Source organism: Pholis gunnellus, assembly GCF_910591455.1.
Source record: "Pholis gunnellus genome assembly, chromosome: 12".
Lineage (NCBI taxonomy): Eukaryota > Metazoa > Chordata > Actinopteri > Perciformes > Pholidae > Pholis > Pholis gunnellus.
Genome location: NC_136539.1, coordinates 17,425,147 through 17,451,349, shown reverse-complemented (window position 1 = coordinate 17,451,349; position 26,203 = coordinate 17,425,147). Strand labels below are relative to the sequence as shown.

Sequence of the window (26,203 nt, the reverse complement as noted above, 5' to 3'; positions counted from 1 at the left end):
TCAGGTGACATTGGTGGACAGATGGGCTTATTCATTGGAGCCAGCATCCTGACAGTCTTAGAAATACTGGATTATATCTACGAGGTACGGCGCCTGTGCACGCCCACACACATCAGCCAATCACAATGTGAGACCAGAGCTAGCTGTGATGTAATTAACCAAAATGTATGGCTATTGTCCTCAGCAAGAAATATGTTACAGACTATTGTAACTATTGAAAACACATTAGAGCATTTGTTGTTTATTTTTCCTCACTATTGACAAATTATTTTGATTTTATTTGTGTTAGTCATCAGACAATCTCGGGACTGACAGTGTAAATCTTATCACTAATTATGCCTATAAGGAGTTTTATTAATATTCCAGGCTGGAGAAACTGCAGCAGTATCCGCTCTCTGGTCTGTGCTGAAGACACTAACAACAGCTGTCTCCGCTGATATATCCCCTCTAAGCTTACTAGCTACCTGCTGACTACCAAACATATATAAATAAAGCAAAATCCGAGGGAGGGACTGTAATGCAGACATCACAGTGAACAAACTACTAACTCTGCTTTGTCTTTTGTCTCCGCCGCTCATCTCTGCTCTTCCACCCTCCCTGCTGCTGTGCTATGGGTGAAACCAGATGATCAAGCACCGGCTACAACGTCTGCTGAGGCCGAAGAAAGAGGAGAAGAAGAACAAGAACAAGCAGCAGACCAGCACTGTTGCAACAGTGGGTCTAGAGGAAATAAAAGCAAAGGTACAGCACATACTGCACACTAACAAATGGCTGTTTTCGCGCAGAGTTCACAACTTGCCCTGCAGTACTGTAACTGCATTAGGAAACTACAAGGGAATAATTCAGGGAGAAACAAATTAATATTTCTTCACTTCTAGAACAATGAAGAATATATTGTTCTTAATTAGTCTTAACCACAGTGCAAAGCACATCCTCCCCTGGAGCTTGGATTTGTTATTGCACAACTTCATTCTGCTTATATCTGAACAATAGACATTTAACCACAACTGTGGCTTAATTCCACACAACATTCTAAAACTATAACAGGGTTTTCACTTTCAAACCAGGCTGCCAGAGAAACCGAAAAGACAATTGATTTTGTTACCCTTCAATATGTGCAGCTTTGATTAGGTTAGTCTGGATGTGGATAACCAACATCACATTTCCCTTTCCACTGGAGATGTAGACGCCTAATTAGTTTTAGAATATGGACAGAAGACCCCAGTATGTAAATCTATAGCTACAGACGCTGCACAGAAATACTGGAAAATGTATTGATGTCACAAAATAGTGACAACACATAACTCACCTAAAACCACACATGTTCAATTAAAGAAATCTTAAGAGGTGTTGGGCATTCATTTTAACTATGGACAGAGTAAGGCTGGCTGTTTGCCCTCTGCTTTCTTTCTTTATGTAAAGCTAGGCTAACTATTTCCTAACTTCAGCTGCGTACTTAGCACACAGGTAAGAGTTGAGATTGTCTATATGAGATTCTCATATAGAAAGTGAATAAGCCTTTCCCAAAAATGTTGAACTTTTACTTTAAATCCCAATGTCAAAGGATTGAATCTGCAGCATGATCGAGGTTATTCAGCAGTGTCGGGATTTTGACTGACGTAATTTCACTGTACATTATCATTTACGTCACATATTACGTTACACGTGATCTTTGAAGCGTGACGTTGAAGTTGCCGTGTTTGCTGTGCCTTCAGCAGGAGCCGAATGACATGACACGGAGTCACCCAGAGGGGGCGTACGCCAACACGATCCTCCCCAACCACCACCACCCTATCCCACACCCCCATCGCCACCACGGGGTATTTGAGGACTTCGCTTGCTAGAGCCAACCATCGTTTCCAGTCCTGGTGACACCAAAAGATGAAAACCGTCCGCGTTCAGATCAATAACGGACCCTTGGCATTTCCGTCGCTCCTTTGCTGTCACCAGTGAAAAGCTACAGCCAAAGTCAAACACCAAACTTGTGCTGCTAACAAAGCACTTGTACGTATGTAGGCACAAATTGGACACCGCTTTTTTTGTTTTCTCTGGATGGGACACCTCTCAACTTTGTGCATCAGGGCCAAGTTTTGGTTCATGATCACTACAAGGGGACAAGAGGACTGTATTTCACCTCGATCATGTTTATACATGTTTATAATGATTTATTTATTCTGCTAGCATCTCTGATTTCTTTCTGTCTGTATCTTTCCATTTATCCCTCCAACTGTTCCTCCTACGTCACGGAAAACACACTGTACCATACAAAGCCATTACACTTTCTAAATGATGTAATTATTTAAAGAGGTACTATTATCTATATGTTCTATATTGTATACAAGGTGAGCATCCTTACAGAAAGCAAATCTTACTCGTGTAACATCCATCCAAAATATGAGGGGGATTATTTAGGCTGAACTGTAGACCTTGGCTTTAGATCTAGCAGCATCTTTCCACATGATACACTTTGTCTGGTTTGTGGTTAAGGTGTTAGAGAGTAGCATTGTACCTGTACATAAAGTCCAACTTTAAAATGAGAAAGTTCTAAAGTTCTGTTTCAATGGTTGTCGTTTATATTCGGTTAATATATAACTTATGAAATATTAATTTGAGTTATTTATACATTTTAGGGAAGACTTTTATATGACAATAGCGGTCACGATTGTAGCAAATACTTACACGTACAATCTGCAGATATGTTAGACTGCCAAACATCAACACATTTGTCCAGGTAACAAAAACGGACTGAATGCATCGTGACTATTATCTCCATCTTTTCTTTTTGTGTGTCCTGCTTTTACCAAGACGACATCCTCCTGGATGAGGAGTGGATGATGTCATTCAGTTATGAAATGGTTGTACTTAGATTTTTCTTATTCAATTCATTTCTGCCCACCATCCACCCTTCACTTTGGTTGGCATCATAACTTTGAGCTGACGTAAGCAATAAGAAACAGAATTTTATTTTTTGCCGAGTCATCTCCTTCAGCTTGTGGGGCCCTCTGTAAAAGTGTAGCAGCAATTTACAGTGTAGACCCGGCATCAATGTGTGCGTTTGTTTGTTTGTTTGCATGTGCACTTTAACATTTTTGCACACATGACTGAGCACATAAGGCTGATGCGACTCGGCGGAAAAAAAAAGGAATGTTTGAAAATCGACATAGTTAGCAAAAGAAGCGTAGAGTTTTATTGCAGTAGTAAGGTTTTTATCTAATAAATGTAGAGTTAGGACAGCGCAGAGTTGAAACAGGATATTAATCCTCAATGGACGGGACAAAGACACAACATTTTTTAAGAGCACAAGTTAGCAAAGTGGGAATGAAATATAAAAATGGAGACTTCTACATTGATTCACTCATAAACATGTTTGTCGTTATCACGGAAAGTCGGCTCGCTCATTTGCCCTTATGCACTGCAGGAACTTTAAGAACCTGTAGCCCTGACTTCCCATAATCTTTTAAGAATTTGTGAGGCTTTGATGTCAGCTTCTTCTTGTGTCACTCTATAAATTGAGACGTTTGGGATTTACACTGTTAAAAAGGCAACAACGGTCCCAACTATACTGTCACATGAGTGGGACAGGCAACAACAGAGGAAGTAGTTAGGGTATTCATTTTCTTGCACATTTATAGGGCAGTGTTGCTGATGACTTTAGATGATCTACATAACTACAGGCAAGTACTGAGTTTCTAGGACTAGATTGACAAACTAGGTGATCTAGACAATTTGGCATAACTTGACACCTTTCTTTGTGTCAGTAGAAAGAGTTAACTCGGCCTCACAATTGTTTCTTTTATCAATGGGCTTCAATCTAATATTACTTACAGTACAGGCACGCTATATTGTGCTTTCTTATTTGTCTCCATTGTAGAAGCATTCAGGAATGTGCATTCAGAAATGCCACAGATGTGGTCTTTTTTAATTAACTCTCAACCACAAATACTGTATTTGGCAATGCTAGGGTACACACGATGTGAACTACATAGCATAGCATGGCAGCAACTTATTTGCTATCATGCAGCAGTTTGGGCTTCAAAACATCACATCCTTTTGTGTTGCTAATTGTCAACAAATTTTGTTGGACTCAATTTTTAAAGCTCAACCCTAAACTGCACAAAATCAAGCCAGCTTAATGCCCCCTATATTTTGATAGGCCTTTGACAATCCCATCTGCATGTAATTCCTAACATTTGTCTGGGGAATGTATGAAATACTTCACATTAGAGGATATCATGTTTACAAATGACAACATAACTTTGCTGTTAATTTGATCGGTGCATTCTGTTGCCGCAATATCGCCATTCATCACTTTAGCTCACAATGAGATTCCACAGTCCTCCATCTGTCAAATCCTCTCCTCCTGTCAAGTAATCATGGGCTATACATGGCTGTTTAATATTCATAATCATGTGTCACTTTGACATTTTCAAAAGGTTCCCAATCACAGTCTCTGATGGCATCCTGTACAGGCTATGCATAACAATCTTCTCCTCTGTCATCAATAATTGTAGCTATCCTCAGACAAGTCACACTGGGGCTGGTGTGTTGAGATGAATACTGGGCTGCTTATCACTGTAGAGTTGTGTTTGAATGGTCGAGCCTGGAGTCGATGTCGAAAGGTTTTCGATCCTCGAGACGCTGCGCACTTTAAAACACAACCTGATTCATTTGGATGACAAAAGCATTTAAAAACACAGATAAAACGATTACAAATGGTTGCTTTTACATCAGCATGCCATCCGCGTGAGGTGCCACGGGACTGAGCGGTGGGCTGCAAGTCTGTACTGTAGCAGATGGGACGACCTCCCTGCTGACATGTAGCTCACATTCCTGGGATTCCTCAAGCCTCTACTCTTAGCTCCCTTCTTGCACATCTCTATGGGTCTATCTTTGTATAGCTCCATGACATTCAGTCACATGCAGTGCCATTTATCTGTAAACAAATATATATATATATTTAATCAGACCAGCCACCGATGTTAATTTTTGAAAATCTGTCGTCCTTTTTCAGCCGTTTGTTTTTTGGCTGAGGTCTGAGAGGTCATCTGAGTAGGGAGTAAAAAATATGAGTGCTAGGTGACTCAAGCAGCTGTCAGGAATTCCTTCTTCGGAAAACCTTTTCCGAAGAAGGAATTTCATCACACATCTGACAGACAAGGAAATGTGCCGTCACTGCAGGAACAAGGAACGCTTACATTTTGTACAGATGTGTGATCTTGTGATTATTTCCTCTGTTAAAACACATTTTATAAATGTTAAATATGGTAAATACGATAACTATTAAAGTTTAGATTGGTAAAACCAGTGCCTCCTAAATCCAAATCCCAATTCAATTTCACATTGTGTATTTATTCTACACACACACACACACACACACACACACACACACACACACACACACACACACACACACACACACACACACACACACACACACACACACACACACACACAACACGTATTTCAAGTGTACCACTCACTTTAAAGCCTTTCCATCATTGCTATAAAAAGAAATACAAGGTTACAAAAAGATTGAAGGCATTTCAGTGGTAGGTTTCTTTTTTTGGGGGGGGGATTATAGGCCTTTGAAAAAGTGTAATTTTCTAGTTAGGATAAGTGATGTGATTTCTTGATCATTCTTCTTAATGTCTAGCAATTTGTGCAATTCTGTTTCTTAAAATACCCTCCAGGTGAACCCAAATTGTCGTGAAAACGGAGAACTTCTCATTTCTAGGGGACTTGAAACCACTGTGTCCCCATGTGGGAGGAGAAAGTCCTGGGATCGAACGTAAAACGAAGTACAAAATAATGACTTACAATTAACTCCCAGCTGCTCTGTAGTTATGTGGTTTTACAGCATGCCTCAGGGTAGTGCATACGGACCCTTGAAATAACTAAAGCTGTTATTAAGGTTGCAACATTTTCCCTGTTTTTACCCAACCCAGACATCAGGAATACCTCGTGTCTGACATGTGCAAGAGTGTTCACTGCAGTCCTACTGAGCACACGCTGTGAACATGAATGAGAAAAGCAATCGTGTTTGTGTTAGAAATCTCTAAATGTTGTTCAGCAACGCTCACTGGCAGCCAGTCCTGGTCGAGGACCTGTGCTGCCGACACCAAACGCGCTCTTTTGCTGACACCTAAAGGACAAACTGCACTTATGAATGCTATTTCCCCCCCCCTCCTCCAAAAAGTAAAATAAAGACAACTAAAAGAGGAAATGTGTATATTCAAATACTCTTTATTTAAAAATTACAATAATTCACAGTTCATTAGAAATTACAGCACACAATTAAATGTGATGAGTACTAATTCAAACGTATTGCTTTGGTTATACTCGTCCCCATACGCATAAAATAATGTAAACCGATCAATGGAAATCAAAAAAAATCGATGTATTTGCCTGCTTTTTTTGTAATGATTTACTTGGTTGAAAGTGTAACAAAAGCATATTATTAAATTGTCTTCATGGTCAAATGACATGATTTTCAAAGCACAAAATACAAAGTAGGATACAGTATGTTTTTGTCACCAAAAATAAAGTATCAATTGCTGTGTACATAAAGCTACAAAAGGCTTAAAAATAGAATCTATGAAATATTTATACATGTACAGAGAATGTCATGAAAGCCTCTGTTAGTGCGGAAGTATTCAGAATCTGCATAATTCATAGAGAAATGACAGATGAAAAAGTTATGAACAAAATACTTAAGAGACTTCGCCCGGCGACGGTGGCTGTCTTAACAACACGGGGTGATTAATCTGCCACGCTCGCTTAATTTTAAGCTGCTCACGTCCACAGAAGGCGGACGCGACGCACATCACCACAGTAACTTCATATTGTAATCTAAGCCCTCCATCTTTCACAGTGGTTTTTTTGGAAGATTCGGTTTCCAATTTGCGCACATTATTAGTGTCGTACTCTTCTGCTCTCGTCGAGAAAGAGATGCGTTATAAAAAAAAAGAAATGACCTCCGTGGTCTTTGTTCACATGGCAGAAAATACAGCAAACAGTGTTGAGGATCTCCACTTCCAATAAGTAAGTTTGCATTCAATTAAAGTTAAATAAAATGACATGCCTTCATCCGATGTATTTCAAAGTCAATTTGATGATGAAAAGTCTCTAGTGTCAGTAAAATACATTAAAAGGTCTCGTCAATTACAGTGTATTTACTTAACATTGAACGGAAAGCAGTCTAACTTTATGTAACGTCGTGAACAGTACTGTGGTAAACACACTGCTCTACCTACAGCAAATGTCTTTGCCCTCCATCAGACATCAAGACAGTTGTGTTATCTGTAATATTGCACATTATAAACATACTAACATCTTTCTTGTGTCCAGTACAGCTACCGCCGCAACCACCACTCAGTAATGTAGAAAAAGGCCTCCCATTGGACTGCACTGCGACAGGGTAAAGCAACCATTTCTAAAGCTGAGCTCACCATTCAATAACTTACAGAAACTTTAGCAATACACTCCCAAAACGCTTTGGAACATTTAAACATCTTAGTGTTAAAACCGCCTGCTATTCTTGATGTTTCATACATTCTTAAATTTCAATCATTTCGAAACTAATTAAATCCTGTTTTATGGAGGACTCACCCGGGCAATCACTTCAGACATTTACCAAGGTGATTTATTTTCCCCCCAATATTCATAAATTCGCCTTTGTCTCCTGCATGTGAATTTTCGTGCAACATCAAAAAGGGTTTCATGGAGAAAACTTGAAGTCGTGTGCAGACTGCTGGAATACACAAGTCTGCATCTATGACCTCTGAAGACCCTCCCTGCTTTGAGGCACGTACACAACCTGCGGCTGGTCGAGATCTTGATATTTCTGAGACACCTTTTAAATAAAATTGTAGGTTGACCGACTACCCGTTCAGTTCTCCCAGCTATGTAACGTTACTTTATCCACAGTGAAAGCTAATACCTCCCACCTGATCAGAACTATTATTCATCTTTTAAGTTCTAATGAAAAATGTGCATCACCTGGTGGGGGGGGGGCGACTGCAAAACTGTGTAACATAAAGATCATTTAAAATCAGTCAGCATATGACAAGTCAGTGTCAAGGCACATACAGTAAAGATAAGCTTCTGTTAAAAACTCAAATCAGTAAGTATCAAAAGCTCAATGTTTCAACGTGAAGGAGCACACAACCTTTGGTGCAACATACTAATGTATACCCACAAGAGCTATACATTAATAGAACATACATTAACATTAATTCTAGATATGTGAAAGCGTCGCTGCTCGTACCTCTGATTCTGTGCAGCCGTGTGTCCGCTGGATGTGTAGTTGACGATTTAAAACATAGCCGGATAAGCCAGCACTAAGTCCGGGCTCTGCTGCTGGGAGTTTCTGCCACCAAGTAGTCAGAAATTACTTAACGTCGCTTTCAGAATCGTCAAGAGTAGCGAAAACATTTGGTTCAAGCAAACTCATCTGTACCAACAAGTATTGTAAACATTTAAGGAGAGGTTTCATTGGGAATGTACTGCATTCATTTTTTTCAAAACTATCTAAAAACTCGGAACAAACCAGACGATCTTTGAGTGACACCGAGATACTGCGATACTTCAGCCCCCAGACACGGGTTGTCCCAAACTCTCGTACAATAAAACACACAGCTTTTAACCTCCATTTAAAGACGAGCAGGCGTTCACTGGTGTTCCTCAGGTGCTGTTTCCTTGTTCTTGCTCAAACAGCAGCATGGCGAGCTGGGAGCGAGAACCCAGACCTTCCAAGTTGCTCTGCACACATCTGTGGTAGATGTCTTCACTTAGCTGCGGGTTGCAGGCTTGGTAGCTGTACTGCTGGTGCAACGCCGGCTCCACCGCCCTGAACACGTGCAGGCCCGAATACTTTAAGAACATGTCGAAGATGTCCAGGGTCTCTAGAATCTCCTCATTCTCTTGGATGTCCGCCACCATTCGCGTGCGCGTCGCCATGTAGTCAGAGTTGTAAAAACACGCTTCTTCAAATGACCTGCGGTCAAAGTGGCCCGCGTCCTTGATCAGATCGACTGTGGCGGGATGCTGCTGGTTGGGATAGGCCACGTCGGGGTTGAAGTCCTGGAAGTGAATGGGGAAGAACACCTGCCAGTTGTTTATGGAATTCATGCGGCAGCGGTTCAGAAATTCTGAATTGACATTCGAGTTGACGTTGGCCAAGAAGAACAGCGAGTCAACCGGGTGCTTCTTCGAGATGATGTCCATGAATTTGATCTGGGACGGCACTTCCGTCTTGACACTTATCCACGGGATTTTTACTGTTGGGTATTTGCGTTCGTACGTGTTTATCTGTGCCTTTACACTGGCAAATATATCATTCTGGTTAACCTGCTGTGCCTCCACTGGGTCATAAATAAACAAGAACGTTAAGATGGAATTTTCACTGGTCTCAAAGGCATTCGAGGCAAAGACTTCGAGGAAATGGTCAACATAGCTTCGGTCCTTCAGAGTCAGAGGTATAATGATGTGAATCCTAGTCGCTTCGGTGACATAGGGCATGGGGATGATCTCAATCCGACTCAGAGGTCGCACCAGGTGAACTCGCTTGGTGATTGACCGGCTGTGACCTTTTTGGTTCACAACCTCAAGCTGAAGATCCAAGGTGTACTCCATGCCCCTGACGGGGTCGAAGCGCCTGTACCCGTTGATCAGCTGCTGCTTCTTCAGGTGGAGGACAGGCTTGTACTTCTTGTTCAGCTCTACCATGGCCACCTCAATGACGTCCGCCACGTCCATGCGGTCAATACCCTGCAGTTCACACTTTGGAGAGCCGTCGATGCATGAATAAATCTCCTCTTCTGTAAAGTATTCCCACTTCAGAACTTCAAACCGAGATTTGGGTTCAAAAGGAGGATTGATCCCAACGGGCCATTGGGCGCTTCGGTTGCCGTCAAACGCGACCACGCTCACGTTTTTTATTTCTGCCTGTGGAAACACAAGAAATCGGTCAGATGTAGACAGTTGGAAGCAGTGAGAAGACTGAACCACAGGTGATTTGTGACACTTGACAAGCAGCTTACCTGCAGCTTAGCAATCTCATCGTAAGTCTTCTGGAGTTCAATCTCAGTGAAGTATCTGTGCAGCCTGTACATCTGTTCAGGGTCAGACACTGGATGGACAGTCAGCGCTTTCTTCAGCTGTTCACTTTGTTCTTTACTCGGATCAGAGTTTTTTCCCAACTCATAATGGTTGTACTGAAGTCCCTGAGAGGAGACAGAGACGTCTTTTCATGAGGCATCTTAAATGCTGAATGACAGATTGATGCTTCGTGTTTTTCTGAGCATAGTTGTTACGCTGTGCTACTTACATTCAAACAAACATCACACGCTATCTAGACAGCGTCTCTTGGGCTAAACTCCACTGCAAACAGAATGGTTTCAACCATAATTGCACAGGGAAGGGACGACAGAGACCATTTCGGAAGAATTGAATACTATTGTTGTACAAAACCTTTCTATCGTCAAGAGTTTTGATCCTGTCAGGGATTACTTCTGTTTTGAGAACATGAGGTTTAACAGATGCGTTATCCTATCTGAATGTTGTATACGTTATATATAATCTCTGCAGCATCAGGTTAAAAAGCAACAGTTAGGAATTTAAGGTTGAAACTTAACAGCAAATGACTGACACTGGCACCAGAATCCCACTTAGAGACACAGTCACTTAAGCCGAAAACAGAGTAGTCACCTAAGGAGCTTGAGTGATTAAAAAAAGTGAATCCAATCTGATCAAGCTATTAAAAGAACAAAGAATGGAGACACAGCTTAACTGAGCAGCGAGGCCACCCTGTTGTAAATGTTTGCCAACAGCCTGTAGTGGTACACTTAGTGAAGCATTATCCGTGCCTAATTGTCATCAATGTGCTCTCTTAACAGAAAAATGGATGTCTGGCTTGGTGTTCAAGCTGTTCTCTTCACCCACACCAGGCCCTTTTAACCCCCCCCCCCCCCCCCCCTGGGGTCTCTGCTGGAGCTCTTCTGGCTCAGGGCCCTTTAGTTAGCCGTGCAACTCACTCTCAACTGTGCAACAAGATGGTTTCCGGCACCGTGTCGTGGCCAAGGCGGAGAAAATGGAAGGTAAAGACAGTGGAATAACTCAACTACAACAACACTGGCCGAATGTATATTGTAAAAGGACACATTTCACGTTGACGACCTTCGCACAATATATATTTGAAAACGTTGACAAAGACCACACACTTTTAGCATGGATGCAGCAGACTGTGCTGAACGCAACAAAGAATCACCTGAAAAGGGCACCGGGACAGATCAGGTCTCCACAGAGCTTGTTTGACCTTAAATGCTAATGACATTACAGGAGCGGAGCATGTTGACCCACAGGGGATTTTCACACCATTGAACCTAAGCAAGACTGAACCGAGCGGCGCTCCGCTCGCCTGTTTACCTATTCCACGTTGCTGCTGGAGCTGTGGAGCGAAGGCTAAAGGGTATTAGCAATCTACTCTGTAATATAAATACCGCCTCTGTGCTAGAATGGTAATTAGACTTTTATATAGCCGTCTGTCACTTTTAAGTGCCGTCCCAGAGGCCAAGCAGGATTTCTGCCGTGACAGTTTTGTGTTTCTTTGGAGAAGGAGAACTCCTGCTGTAGCCCGTCTCACGACTAAAGTGACAGCCTGAGCATCTTCTGCCTCCGTCGCTCATCATTCATTTTAACTACGAGCTGCCTCGTCCTGCTCCCTTTGAACATCAAACATTAAGAAGACAAGGCTGTTTTATGGATTTTTTAAAAAAAAATACATGTATTATTGAACAGAGAGATGGTGTTGAATGAGTGCAGTGTGATCGTGTGCCCGGATAAGATTAGACTCAACCTACCTGATTTTCACTGACGCAGTTTGTGTTCGTGTAATCAATGATGCATCTTCCGAGCCACTCGTCCGGCCTCGCGCTCAGGATGTCGTTCCGACAGTTTTCCAGGTAGGGCTGGAGTCGGAGGAGCAAGGTACGAGACAGGATGTACCCGAACCCTCCGTAGCAGTACTTCCCTTCCATCTGTCCACCTATGAACTCCTCAGGACTGCCCATGTAAACCTCTCGATCCATACTCATGTGATCCACCAGGTGTTTGATCCGGTCCGCTTCCGTGTAGGCGTCATCTTGGACAAAGTAAAACCAGTCGTATTCATTGATGTAATGGTCCAAGATGTATTTGATATTCTGAAACATGTTCCAGATCAGCCTGTCGTCTCCGTGAGAGACGACGAACATGCCGTGAGGGACTTTGCGGTTGCGCATGCCGGTGAAGAATATCACAGTGTCCAGGTGGTGGCTGATGGTGCGATTGACAGCTACGGCCAGAGTGTTTATGGTGCTTTTGGATGTCAGGACCCCGACGAACAGGCGCTCTCGCATCCCCAGCTCTGTGCTTATGTATTTAGCCCTGAAAAAGACACCAAACATGGACTGAATAAATGCTAAATATGTATTTTAATTAAAAATACACGAAAACTTTCACCAACGCTGAACAATTATTCATCTTACGGTCACACCAAAATACATTATCTTGACTATTTTCTTAACGTAACTGGAATCTGTGGTTTTTGCCCACCGATTTTCCAGCGAAATCTTTTTAAATATCGACACACACAGACTCTCTGAAAAGCAAACATGCACAGACTTGAACTGTGATTCATCACTGCGGTTATTGAGAGTTGGTTGGAGAGGACCGGCCTGGCCTTGGGTACTATTTGACACTCCACAAACTAAACAATTGACCAATTAATTGAGCGAACAATCTAAATCGATAGTTGCTCTACCTTTTATATATTTACAATCCCCTGCATGGCACTGGTTGCCCAATAAAACCGGTGTGCTGAAATGCTTAAAATAACCTCAACAAGAACTTCTCCACAGGGGGAAAAGTCTCTTTTCTCAGAATTGCAATGCAATGCAACCACTTTGGGTGGGAGGGCTAACATTCAAACAAGGGTCTCTATCCAGCAAATCTGGGAAATGTCTGCCTGTTTACAAAGAAAATGTGAAGGAGAACTCATTCAGCAGGGAGGCATGGCCCCAAAATGTAGATACCATCAGCTCTGTGGCCGCAAATGTTGGCAGTTAGAAACCCGCAGATGAGGTGGGGCTGTGAACTTATTCCATCAGACTGTCTGGGCCAATTTCATCAAGACCGGTGACATCAGGGAGAAGGAGAAAAATGCTGCAGCATTATACATATCATGCCTGCCATTTGGTTTTGCATTATTAGTCCAACTCATCATGTTGTCAGTGTACAGTATGACAACCAGGGACACCTATTAATATGTAAACAAAATGATTGGTTGGTCATCTCTTGAGGATGAACTATGGCCTGCTGTACTGCCAACGTTAGTCTCTAATAATGTGTTTCAAAACAAGTGTAAGACATATATTATAAGCCTAGTTACTGTGTTCACCAGTTTCAGTTAAAAGTCCATCCAAAACTTACCTGAACACTTTCTTTGGGGGACTCTGTTGGACTTGTTTATACGGGACTATTCTTGGCTCAAAATCCTCTTCGGACTCCACATCGTTGATAGTCGAGATAGAGTTGGGCTTTCGGGCTCCTTTGAGCTGCGCGTCGTGACCCACAGTCACATCCTCACCCTCCTTACCGTCTAGGAAACACGCGTCTTCCGTCCAGTTCACACTCAGTAAACTCAACGTGAACCCTAAAGAAATACCGATTACCACCGGGCCGACCGAGCGCAGGACAGAAATAAACGCTGAGAATCTCATCTTGTTGCTTCGGCTCCTCTGTCCCGACAGTCCGCGCGTCGCTTCCAAAACGCGTCCAAGCAGGCCTCTGGGTCCCGGGACAGGTCAACTACATCAAGTCTGAGTCGAAGCAACCGTATCGACGTTCAACGTAAGGAAAATATGTAACTTCCTCCTTAAATCTTACGCAGGATTCGTACGTGTCAGTAGTGTCGCTGCTGCCTGGCTCCTCCCCGGCCAGACGCGAGCATCAGAGGCGGGTCTAGTTCCAGACTGGGTGGATTAATTCCGGCTGCGCAGGGCGGAGGGATAATGAACACGACCCACGGACTGCAGGCGAGGAAATGTGAACTGGAACACAACCAAAGTCCCTCTGTCTGTGTACGCGCCGATGATGACATCCATTCATATTTATATTTACAGAACTGTAAAAAAGTAATCTGTATCATGTTTCTGCGGGTTTTTTACTTCATAATTTACCGGAAACTGAAATTACGCACAGCTTTAAACCTTTGCACATGTTAACATATTGCAAATACCATAACTAAACTATAGAAGTGTTAAAAACCATCGAATTTGTCACTGATTATAACATGCGTTCACCTACAATTAGGTAGGTGTTTGTACCACTACAACTCAGAGGGAAACCTTGTGATTTGACAGTTTTAGTTTATTTCCGTATGAGCTCATTGTTCATCTAACAGCAACTAATGTGCATCAGAAGGCTAATGATAATTATAATATGTAAAAGTTTACATATATCACACATTTTCAATGTAGGACTTTTACTTGCACGTTAACGGATATTTGTGGGTGTGGTTTGGCTTAAGGTTGTGAATACTTCCGCCATCGTGGGACTGAAATGCACCTTCATGCCTGTCTGGATTAAAACCTTCATCAGTAGACTCATACCAATAATAGGCATCACTGAATGCACAGATATTACCTCCCGCTTCTATCAGTCCTCTCTTAGTGTTGGACACCGAACACTTTACACCGATAAGGATTATTTTCATGCTCTTAAAAACTCCAAACTCCAACGATTTTAGCACTTTTATTGCACTTCAAGATCTTTCTTGAAGTATCTAATCTCATATATACAAAGAGCAATGATATGATTATATATATATATATATATATATATATATATATATATATATATATATATATTCTTGAATAACTTATCATCTTTTGTTACACTCATAAGGTAAACATCCAATCTGTACAGTACATTTTGTATAATGTGTATCGTTCAGATGTTTGATTTAAGATATCTATATTAAGTTTAGTCTGTTTACTTTTTTTGCTCCTGCCGGCAATGCTGTGCTTTGGGCTTGAGAAGAGAAGAGGGTTGATTTGTCGCGTGTGAGTGATTAAAAACAATCTTCTTAAACAGTTTATCACCCAATGAAACATATTGTTGTTGTCTTTTTCATGTATTTGCCTATACCCAATTGATACCACATTACCTTATTATGAAAGGATTTATCCAGAGAGTACAATAATGCACTGACACACCTCAAGTTTCTCAAGACCATCAATATTAAGGATCCACTAGACAAGTAATCAGTCTGTACCAGATGTCTCTCTCTCCCTGCAGCTGGTTCATGTGTATTTTAGTGATTAGCTCAGCTTACAGCTCATCCACCTGGCTCTCGCTGTTCTCTATCTGGCCTCTGTGCTCCTCACCCAGATGTCAAGGCCAGTGTGCTTCTTGGCAGTCGATCCTTCAACTGCATCTTTTTGAGTCCTTATCTGAAACTTGCTGCCACTGATCTCACTGAGACCTCTATCCTCCATATCTGTGATCTGTGATTCAAATATAAAAAAGTGTCATCTCTTGGAATATTGTTATTGTGCTTTAGTTTACATCCTTTATTGTGCTTTTTTTGGCTTTTGCATTTAGTCAGGTACAACTCGTATCTCAGCTCTCTTGTGCCCTCTGGTGGTAACCAAAATACTTGCCTCGGATAATCTGAATTTGGATCATAAAAGGATAATATAAGGAGATACAAAATAATGAATGACTAACAGTATTTTACATTTGGCTTCATACATTGCTGAATACATTAAAATCAATGTGTGGATAACTATTATTGTGTTTATTATTTTCCTATTATTATATTGTAAAATAACAGGTTAACTATCGGTCAGTGTAAAATCTTGAAATTACATCTACGATGAATTTTCCACAGTCAGAATCTGAACTGTATATTGCCAAGTCTGTTACACATACAGGGAATTTGACTTGTTGAATGGTGCAAAACAACAAATAATGAACACAGTGCAATATTCAAGACATCATTTAAAAATATTAACATTTACAATAAAATATGATAAACAAATAAACAGATAACAGTACGTTAAAAACAAGTGAATTATAAAAGTGGCAAGTGTATTTTAATATAGAAAGGATGTGCAAGGGTGTGTAACAGTATTGTCCTGTGGGTGTAGAAGTCAGAGTCAGTGGGGGTCCTGGGCTTTGTTGATAAACCCAACTGCAGAAGGGAAGAAACCGTTCTTATGGCATGAGGTCTTAGTCCTGATGGGCCGCAGCCTCCTGCCAGATGGAATGGACTCAAACAGTTTATGTCCAGGGTGAGAGGGGTCGGCTGCAATCTTTCTTGCTCGCTTAAGGATCCTGGAAGCGAACAAGTCTTGCAGGGACGGCAGATAGCAGCCAATCACCCTCTCGGCAGAGCGAATGATGCGCTGCACTCTGCCCTTGTCCTTGGCAGCGGCTGCAGCGTACCAGACCGTGATGGAAGAGGAGAGGATGGACTCAATGATGGCAGTGTAGAAGTGCACCATCATTCTCTTTGGCAGGTTGAACTTCTTCAGCTGCCTCAGGAATATATCCTCTGCTGAGCCTTCTTTGTGATGGAGCTGATGTGAAGCTCCCACTTGAGGTCCTGGTTTATGATGGAGCCCAGGAAGCGTCGACAGGAGAGTCACACAGGGTGATAGGGGCAGGTGTGGCTGCATTCTTGCGGAAATCCACAACCATCTCCCCTGTCTTTAGAGCGTTGAGCTCTAAGTTGTTCAGACCGCACCAGGTCACCAGATGGTCCATCTCCCACCTGTAGGCGGACTCATCCCCACCAGAGATGAGTCCAATGAGGGTGGTGTCATCCACAAACTTCAGGAGCTTGACGGACGGGTGACTGGAGGTGCAGCTGTTGGTGTACAGTGAGAAGAGCAGAGGGGAAAGAACACAGCCTTGGGGGGAACCAGTGCTGAAGATCCAAGAGGCTGAGACATGTTTTCCCAGCTTCATACGCTGCTTCCTGTCAGACAGGAAGTCTGTGATCCACTTGCAGGCGGAGACAGGCACATGCAGCTGGGAGAGCTTGTCATGCAGCAGAGACGGGATGATGGTGTTGAAGGCAGAGCTGAAGTCCACAAACAGGATCCTGGCGTAGGTTCCTGAGGAGTCCAGATGCTGGAGGATGAAGTGAAGGGCCATGTTGACTGTATTGTCTACAGACCCGTTGGCTCTGTAGGTGAACTGCAGGGGGTCCAGGAGAGGGTAGGTGAGGGTTTTGAGGTGGGACAGAACAAGGTGCTAAAAAGACATCATAACCAGAGGTCAGGGCGACGGACCTGTAGTCGTCAAGTCCTGTGATCCTTTTTTTGGGGACGGGGATGATGATGGAGGCATTGGGATGGGTGGTTGAGAGGCATGGGCCCCTGCTGAGCTGGGGCAGGGGGACCTGGTGGTCTGTCTCGCTTTTGATTTGATTCCTGATGTTTGTTCAAAATACACCTGACTTAAATAATACAACTTGATTAATTGTTTAGGTTTCGCTTATGATGCATTTCGGTTATGGTTATTAGCGGGTTAGTCGGGTTATAGTAGTAACATTTTCTCAAAGTGACAAGGTGACAAGTGTTATTATTCTCCCGTCTAGCGCCCAACTCCTACTTTTGATATTTGAGAGTAAAACCTACGCTACAATACAATCCTGTTGCAATGTATGTGTACCCTGGACATTGTTTGTGACAGAAATATGAACCTATCCTTTTAGTTCGTCAAAGTTTAAAAAAAATAAACGCTCAAACGAAGACTAGGTAAAGGCTAAACGGGACGTGTTTTTGTTTTTTTCAGGAAGCTGGGGGCTCCCACATTCCATATGAGCCATTGAATGCACCAGTGTAGGTGTCCTTGTAGCTGCCTGAAGAAAAACTAAATGTCATTAGCAACAGCGCCGCTTCTGCCCTTCAATGCTGGATTTGTTCCTCGCATGCTAGGTGTCAGCGTGTCAGACCCTGCACACGTTTTTTTAATGCAGCTTTAGACGCATCACGTCTGTTTTCTCTGCTCGGTGTTTTTGAAACGCAGCCGGTGTCGTTCATTGCGGTAATGGAGTGTCGTGTGTTGTCCATTCAAAGTCATGTTGTCAGGGGATACGTCGGGAACAAGTCGGCATCGTTCCCCCTGCAGGTAAGATTATGAGCATGCATCCAGGTGAGCTCCACGTGACTCCTCTGCTTCGGAATCGGCAACAACACGCATGCATTTTGACTTCCTGGTTTGTGAGAAGAGTCTTGTCTTTATTAAAACGTTATGAGAACCTTTCCTCTTCGACAGGAACATTATAGGCCGTTTCCCAATTTGTAGACTTTACCCACATAACGTTAGCTTATTAGACAATGGCTGTGGCAAAAAATAAAATACAGAAATAACTAAAAAACGGATGTAAAAAGCCGGTTTTCAATGCGAAAGTTAAGAAGAAGTAATTTAAAGCGTGTAGTTGGCAGTTTTCTCTCCTCCTTACAAAACACACTGTCGCTACAGGTCTGCAGTGCAAACATTTATATATAAATGTAGTCTTATATGTATCCCTCAGGCAGACGAAGGTAACATTAAAGCTGCGTGTTGTAGACTCAACTTTAAGAAATACCATTTTGCATGTATATCTGGACATTTTCTAAATGTTTTAATTTGATTTCCCCACTCCGGACAGCCACTGGTTTCTTTTCATTCCCATATCAATCACATTTCTGAGACTTACTTCCTGCCGAAGCCTTCAGACACTAAAGCATTGTGTATGTATATATATATATATATATATATAGGTATATATATATATATATATATATATATACCTATATATAGGTATATATATATATATATAATCTGCCCTCAGTCCTTTCAATCACCACAAGACAGTGTGAAGCGTCACTGAACAGCTCTCATATTGAATCTTTATGCTGTTCCCACACTACAGTGAAGTTCAGAAGTCCCCTTAGACCTGGTGTTGTAAACATCATTGTTCTCTGTTTTAACAGCTGTTTAATTTCTCCTCTCTCAGGTGCTGGGCTTTGAAGTGGACTCTATCAACTCTGTGCAGTTCTCCAATCACACAGGTTGGCTGAGTGCTTTTAAAAGTGCTTTTTATTCCGTTTCACAAATTTATATTGAGTCATTTTCCACTTTCTTAACAACTATGAAGCTGTGAGTTTTTGGTGTTACTGGTGTAGTGCACGGATTGGTAATGACGTTGTGATCCACGTGGTGTCACACAGTATCTGAGAGGATCTTTGTGTAGCCTTTGACCACTAGCACACAGAGGTGTGGTGGACAGAGTTAATCACTGCCCAAAGCTCTGTCTCTCTGCCTGTTAGTATAAACCCGTTGGATGAGCTCTGCATATATAGTTTAGCTGACTCAGTGAAATATAATCTTTTTAGTTAATGTTTTCTACAAAGTATTTTTTCTCTGATTAGTTAATCTTCCTTTTCAGTTAACTTTACATTGGGTATATATCTGTGGGAGTACGTTATCTTGTATGAATGCTGTAGTTTTTGCTGTATTAGTTCAACTTTTAAAGATCAATTGATGCAAAGCAGCTGTTCAAATCAAAAAGATGTAACAATCGCATATAAATTCTGCACAATTAAGCTTTAATTAATGTAGCCTACCTTTTCTTCTTCCTTAAATTTAGTTTATTAAAGACGTGCATCTACAATTAACCTTCCAAACAAGGAAAAACACATGCTTTTGGAGTCCATAAATGGGTAACACAAAAACTAATTAACTTTACACATACATACATGCATACACATATTCTACTTATTACTGTAGGTCTTTGTAGCAAGATTCATAAATGTTGCTTAGATTATTTTTCAAATACTTTCTAAATGTGTCCAAAAATCTAAATTCATTATTTTTAACATGCAACATAGAATCAAGTTTTGAGATAAGATGGTTGTTTAAGGCATTCCTGGGTAGAATTAATCAGTTGTCTTATTTGAAAATGTCTAAACAGGAAGGAAGGAAGGTCGTTTAACCTTTGTTGATCAGTGGCCACAAGTATCAGTTACAGGATGATTGCACATTGGATTTCCCTCACTACGTTTCCCAAGATTCTCTGCAATCGGTTGCTCTAAACCAAGACACCGTCATTAGGTGACCTGACTGAGAGCACGTGAAATTGGGCTGTACGGAAAAAAGTAAAGTCGGCAAATATCTAAAGTTTGCCACCATAAACTACTGGTCGTAGTACAGCAGACCATGTAAAGCTGTATAAGTCATTAAGGACAACATACAAAAAAAACGTGTTGGCTGAAAAACCTGCAGATAGGATTATAACTTTTATGTTAATAAGAAATGCTTTTGATAATCGTGTTTCTCTATCTGTAGCCTGTGTAGCCTGGCGCCATGTTCCCTGAGGCCTTTTGCACGTTCATAGTCGAACAAAGGACTTGTTTTTCTTAACTCTCAGCTCTCACTAATGTTACACCTGCTGCTGTCTGTCCTGACCGTCCGTTTCTGAGAAGATACCAATTTGATCCCCTTTCTTCTCCTGCTAACTGTGCGCTTTTCTCACAAGATACATTGTCTGTCGGTCCTTCAACTTTCAGCTCTCTTGTTACACACCAACGTATTTGCTTGAATTCATCTCTTTATTTCACTCCTCACAAGGAAATACACTTATTTCCACAACAATAATCTGGGGTCCACGTGCCAAAGTATGTAAAGAATGTGCTTTCGCCATAGGGGTGGGTAACATTTGCCCCACATAAATCAATATCTGCTCTACTGTGAGAGGAAACAAGTCAGTGTTTAGCATGTGGAGTACATTACATAACTGTAGACTGTAATCCTACTTCTAATCCTACTTCCAATGAATATTCAGAAATGTTCACTTTCATTGGAGGCATTAATACACAAGTTCCCCTCCGCATGCCTCTACTTTGCCTCGAGCTTTCTGCTAAGTCCTCTCTGCAGGGGGTGCTCTCTCGCTGGCTCAGGGTCAGGTTCGGGCTCCGCGTCAACAGTATGAAGAATACACCAAAGTGTGTTTGTGTCCATTCCCTGTCCAATCATTTGCAGTCAGAACAGCTTTTGAGGGGTTTATTCTAGGTCAGTGGAGAAAGAGGGACAAAGAAAGGGGGAAGCTGGCAGCCAGGATACAGGCAACCCATTCAGTCAATGTGGAGGCCCCTGTGTCGTCCCTGGACTCTACACGGAGTAGAGGCATCTCAGCAGAGGGAGTCGGGGGAGGGGAAGAAACGAGACAGCAGGGTTAATATAATATTGCACTGTTTGTCTTGGTTTAACCGCGTGTCATGGTCTCCATGGATCCTCAAAGAGCGTTACAACAACACATTTTTATCTTTAAAATGTCACGTCATTTTGAACTTCTGCTCTCCCTCTTGAATCCTAGGCTACGCCCATTGGAAAGGGCAAGTGCTGACAGCAGACGAGCTCAATGTGCTGTATGAGGGCATTAAGCTCAATAAGGTGAACCGCTACGACTACATCCTCACAGGTGAGTCCAAGCAGTGTGTCACTGTAGAGTAAAGAAACGTGGCTCTTCAGCAGCTACAGCTTTGTTTTGCTCTTTGCTAGAAGAAATACTAAATTGTCCTTCAACAGCAGCCTCGGGAAGCCTCACTTGGGAGTGAAGGGGCGAAGTAAACCAGACTTACAGTGGGTCATTTTCTCTTCTTCACACTCTTTCACCTCCAAGGGTACAGCAGAGACACGTCCTTCCTGGAGATGGTGGTTGACATCATTCAGGAGCTGAAGAAGGCCAATCCCAGCCTGGTATATGGTCAGAATTATTTATTTTTTTACATTGTTCACATTTCGATAACCAATACTGGTTGGTTGAAGCGATCAGTCGATGGACAGAAAAGTGATAATAATCGGTCTAAACGTTTTGATAATCCATCATTGTTTCAAGCAAGCCAATCACCTGCAACTCGTAGACACAATGTGAACAGCACCGCCCTCAGGCAGGGAGGTAAACAGCGTTCATGTTCATTATCAAATCTTATGACGCTCTAAGTCATAACACACTGTTGGCCACACTAAGGAAATTATGATTTCCTTTTATTATTTTAGGACATGTTACAGACCAAACAGTTTATCGATCATATACTCAGCAAAATGAAATGATCATTAGTTACAGCCCTAACAGAATGTAACCTTTGTTCTTAACGTGAATTAGCTCCAGCCCTAACAGAGTGTAACCTTTGTTCTTAACATAGTCCAAAGCTTAATTTTAAGTCTTCTTTTCCACAGTTTGTGATCCTGTTATGGGAGACCACGGGGCAATGGTAAGCATCTTACAGTGAATTCTCCTTTTTCTTTTTTTAAACGACACACCTGATGAACTGTACTTAGTACTATCTTTGTACCTGAGAGTTTAACTTTCAAAGAAATCTGTATATACAACCATTTGTGGCCATTTTATTCATATTGTAATTATTTGGTTTCACTTTTGGAAATCCATCATTTTGAAATAGTTGGTGTCACTTTTAATAACTGCATGGAAAACCTGTTTTTTGTCTGTTTCAGTATGTTCCGGAGTATCTGCTGCCAGTCTACAGGGACAAAGTAGTGCCTTTGGCCGATATCCTCACCCCCAACCAGTTTGAAGCAGAGTGAGTTCACTGCCAGTCATCATAAACAAAGCCAATACTACACTATGCTACATAGAAGCTAGCTTGAATTAGGGGATGATACTAATATGGCAATATTAGCTAATATGGAGGAATATTAGATGAGTCATTTGTTCGTTATTCAATGCAGGTAAATACCTGATTGGTACATTTGTAACCACTGCTCTGTATTACACAGGCTGTTAACTGGGAGGAAAATCACCACAGAGGAAGATGCCATTGAGGTGAGTATCAAACGTATTCCTCACTGTGCTGTGTTTAGTTTGTGACACCAAAAAGAAAGCTATAATGTGACCCCTCCTACTCTCCAGGTGATGGACCTGCTTCATAAAATGGGTCCAGAGACCGTGGTCCTCACGAGCACAGACCTGCCCTCGAGACGTGGGGACCAGTTCCTGGTGGCCCTCGGGAGCCAAAACCTAGGTAAAGTACCGGAATACCTTCCTCCAGATAGAACGTCTACTTTCTGCGGTTTATAAGACATTTAGGGATTTTACTCTTTATTTGGACGTGTCCTCGCTGTAGTGAAAGCAGATGGGACCAAAACCAGTCAGAAAATCTGCATGGACATCCCCAAAGTGGATGCTGTGTTTGTGGGGACAGGAGACCTGTTTGCTGCCATGTTGCTAGCCTGGACTCACCATCATCCTAAAGACCTGAAGGTCAGTGGCACACTTACACTGCACACTTAAATTAATCCCAATGTGCTTGTAACCTTGTGTCTTCCTTCTGTTTTTCACAGGCTGCCTGTGAGAAGACTGTTTCCCTCCTACACCATGTCATTAAGAGGACCATGACGTATGCCAATGGTAGGGATCGTGTGTGTTTATAGCTTCGGTTTGTCATTCGGTCTCTCTGCTTTTATCTAGAAGTCGTTTACTGGACACAAGGGAACACTGTGTCTTCTTTTAGCTCTACATTTACACAATCAGTAGCAATATGTCAATCATTAGTGTACATTATGTAGAGGCCACTAGCATTGTCTTTAAAAAAAAAACAATTGTTGAGAAGCACATCTTAGTTGATTTCATCACTCTGCATAGTTTGTAATCTCACACATTTGATTTTGCTATCATTAGGTATTGAGTAAAAGTTGATTACATGTAAACGGAGACACACAATTTTATCACTGTATGTAAAAAGCCGCAAGAGGATAAACAGCCTGACGTCATTCACTGAGACTAGTATGACTGCTTGTCTCTGCTCGGCTGACCCGTAACCCCAAGTCCTAAACTTTGTCTTTCAGAGATGGCTGGCCCTGGGAAAAGGCCCAGTCCCGCACAACTGGAGCTGAGGATGGTTCAGAGCAAAGCGGACATTGAGAATCCTGCCGTTGTAGTGGAAGCTACGGTTTTACAAAAGTCTTCACGCTGAAGACCGTAACGTTACTTACTGGACATTGACATCTCGCTGGTACAAATCGACTTCAAATCTGGGCGGGCCGCCAGACACATGTAGGATTTGTCTCGTGTCTGTGCCTTACAGAAACTCTGAGAGAGTACAAATGTTTTCATGAGCGCTGTCAGCAGGATGTGTTGTATGTACATTCTGCTCACAAACACACTGGAATCACTGCCATATGCGTCTGTACTAGGGTCTGTGTAGACATCATCTGCCATTCAAAAGAAGAAAAAAAAACACCATTAGCCAACTATGTTTAGGTTTAAAGATAATTTAAGTGTACTTCAATCCTCCTTAACATGGTGAACATTATTTCTTGCTATAAAACAACTCATAAATAGATGCATGACCATGCCTCTACTTGCTTTGGCTATGATCGTAAGTAAGGACTAGTCACAAGGCATAGTTTATTCTGCATTTTAAGTAAAGTCTTAAACCTTCTACGTGTAGTAGGATGCAGTTAATATGTAGTCTATACAGTTTCATTAGCCCAATTTGTTTCACTTCAATTGTATCTTAATGCTAATAATGAGAATAGTTAAAGTCTAAAATTGTTCTTTTAATCAACTTTCTGAAAATGTTTTTCACCTCCTTTTTAATTTTGATGTCTTGAACTAGCAGATGTATAACATGTTAGATCCATGTCTTAAGCATCTCAAATTGAGGTATTTGCACAGATAATCTTTAATATATTTCCTAACGATCATTGTTTTCTTCTTTGTCTGTTGTCATATCTCAACAAAAGAGTCGGTATGAGAGACCATGCTGTATAATAGCCTTAATCGGGGGTAAGAAGAAATACATTGGTTGTGAATGTTTTCATGTACCGATGTAATAATTGATCCTCACACATGTTGGACAGTTAAGTGCCAAGCCTTGAGCTGCTGCTCTGACAGAAGAAACAGCAATATAACAACAGAAATAAATGATTCATATTTTACTGAAGCTGTGTTCTGATTTTATTTATTAATTATTTTTTACTAGTTTTCAAGATGAGTCGTCGAAGCATGTGATATTTATTTTACCGGATACGTTTTGAATCTATTAACTGAGTAAAAGCACATTTGAGACACACTACATGGTGTTCACATGAGGGAGGGAATTTTACTCTTGTCTTGCGTACAAATAACTTTTTTTATTCCTTTTGTAAATGTTAAACACGTGCAGACCTATAATCCCCAAATCAAGTTCAGGTTGAATATGGATAATGAGAGGGGATGTCTGGGATCAAAAGAAAATAAACGTGCTATTTGTAAAAAATTAAACTAGAGATGTAAAGTGACACATTGTTCACTTGAATACTTTGATACATTTAAACTTAAATTATGACCAACTTTTACGAAAGAAAAAAGTCTAAAGTGTCATTTAAAAAGTTGTTTAAAATACAGGCTAATGATCTATTTAAAACTGGTATGGTTGCATTTGATTTTCATGTAGAGGATGAAAGGAGAAATCAGACTAGGTGCTTCAATTTGAAAGGGTAAGTAAATAATAGCAAGACGCAAATACGAAAGGCAAACAAGTCAGCTCCCAGGTGCTATATTGTGCGATTAGGGCCAGGTGACGCTCTGTGCTGTCAGCACTAATCCACCCACAGTATGAATAGCCAGCATTAACCCAAATAACCAGGCAGGCCATTATGTCTGCTCAACGGCAACCTGAATACAGTAAGCACATTTAGAAGGACGCATTATGTGTGTGCATTATCTATAATGCAAACTGAATGATAAACTCCCAGTTTCGTTGTGAAAGTGAAAGGATGAATTTGTTGTAGTGACCGGTTCATGTCTGAGACATTATGACTTCCTCTTCCGACTTATACTGCAGCTATGCAAAAACACCAGCAGAGGGCTAAAGAGGTCTAAAGTTGATCAAACATGCACATCTATGCAGGGTATAATATGACGTTATTGGCTGTGTAAGGTTGGAATTTGTTAGTAAAATATCCGGTAAAATGTGAATTCCTTATGCAATATTACACATGCACCGTCAAAATCCTATATATCCAATTTAGGCTGTCATGTTTAAGATTTTTGCAATATTTCTTTATTTATGTTTTGGATACTGGAGTTTAAATGTCTCTTTCTGAGACGAAGGAATACTTATAACATGCAATACATTTTCAATAATAGCCTGATCTATAAACTGAT

The 26,203-nt window shown here is 41.5% G+C and overlaps 3 protein-coding genes across 4 annotated transcripts in view; 2 read left to right on the top strand and 1 right to left on the bottom strand.

The window, feature by feature from the left end:
• asic4a (acid-sensing (proton-gated) ion channel family member 4a) overlaps positions 1 to 1,844 on the top strand; it is a gene marked incomplete at both ends in the record, with an annotated part of 71,581 nt that extends 69,737 nt beyond the window's left edge. The window contains 3 exons of the mRNA XM_079170650.1: positions 5 to 84; positions 625 to 741; positions 1,716 to 1,844. Coding sequence (XP_079026776.1) covers positions 5 to 84; positions 625 to 741; positions 1,716 to 1,844 — 326 coding nt within the window. The remainder of the gene's footprint in view (positions 1 to 4; positions 85 to 624; positions 742 to 1,715) is intronic.
• A 4,464-nt stretch (positions 1,845 to 6,308) lies between these two features.
• chpfa (chondroitin polymerizing factor a) lies at positions 6,309 to 13,804 on the bottom strand. The gene is made up of 4 exons (XM_079169826.1): positions 13,468 to 13,804; positions 11,859 to 12,423; positions 10,041 to 10,223; positions 6,309 to 9,945 (listed from the first exon to the last, which is right to left on the bottom strand). Exons 1-4 carry the CDS (start codon positions 13,755 to 13,757, stop codon positions 8,683 to 8,685), a joined length of 2,301 nt encoding a protein of 766 aa, XP_079025952.1. The 5' UTR covers positions 13,758 to 13,804; the 3' UTR covers positions 6,309 to 8,682.
• A 3,305-nt stretch (positions 13,805 to 17,109) lies between these two features.
• Positions 17,110 to 24,966, top strand: LOC306703764 (pyridoxal kinase-like). 2 transcript variants are annotated; one of them, XM_079169832.1, is made up of 12 exons: positions 17,230 to 17,265; positions 17,845 to 18,180; positions 19,052 to 19,106; positions 21,410 to 21,514; positions 21,716 to 21,799; positions 22,273 to 22,307; positions 22,549 to 22,634; positions 22,831 to 22,876; positions 22,964 to 23,075; positions 23,178 to 23,314; positions 23,395 to 23,461; positions 23,899 to 24,966. In XM_079169832.1, exons 2-12 carry the CDS (start codon positions 18,100 to 18,102, stop codon positions 24,024 to 24,026), a joined length of 936 nt encoding a protein of 311 aa, XP_079025958.1. In that variant the 5' UTR covers positions 17,230 to 17,265; positions 17,845 to 18,099; the 3' UTR covers positions 24,027 to 24,966. The 2 variants fall into 2 exon arrangements, with proteins under 2 accessions (XP_079025957.1, XP_079025958.1); XM_079169831.1 differs by lacking the exon at positions 17,845 to 18,180 and having other exon boundaries at positions 17,110 to 17,265.
• The last annotated feature ends 1,237 nt before the right edge of the window (positions 24,967 to 26,203 follow it).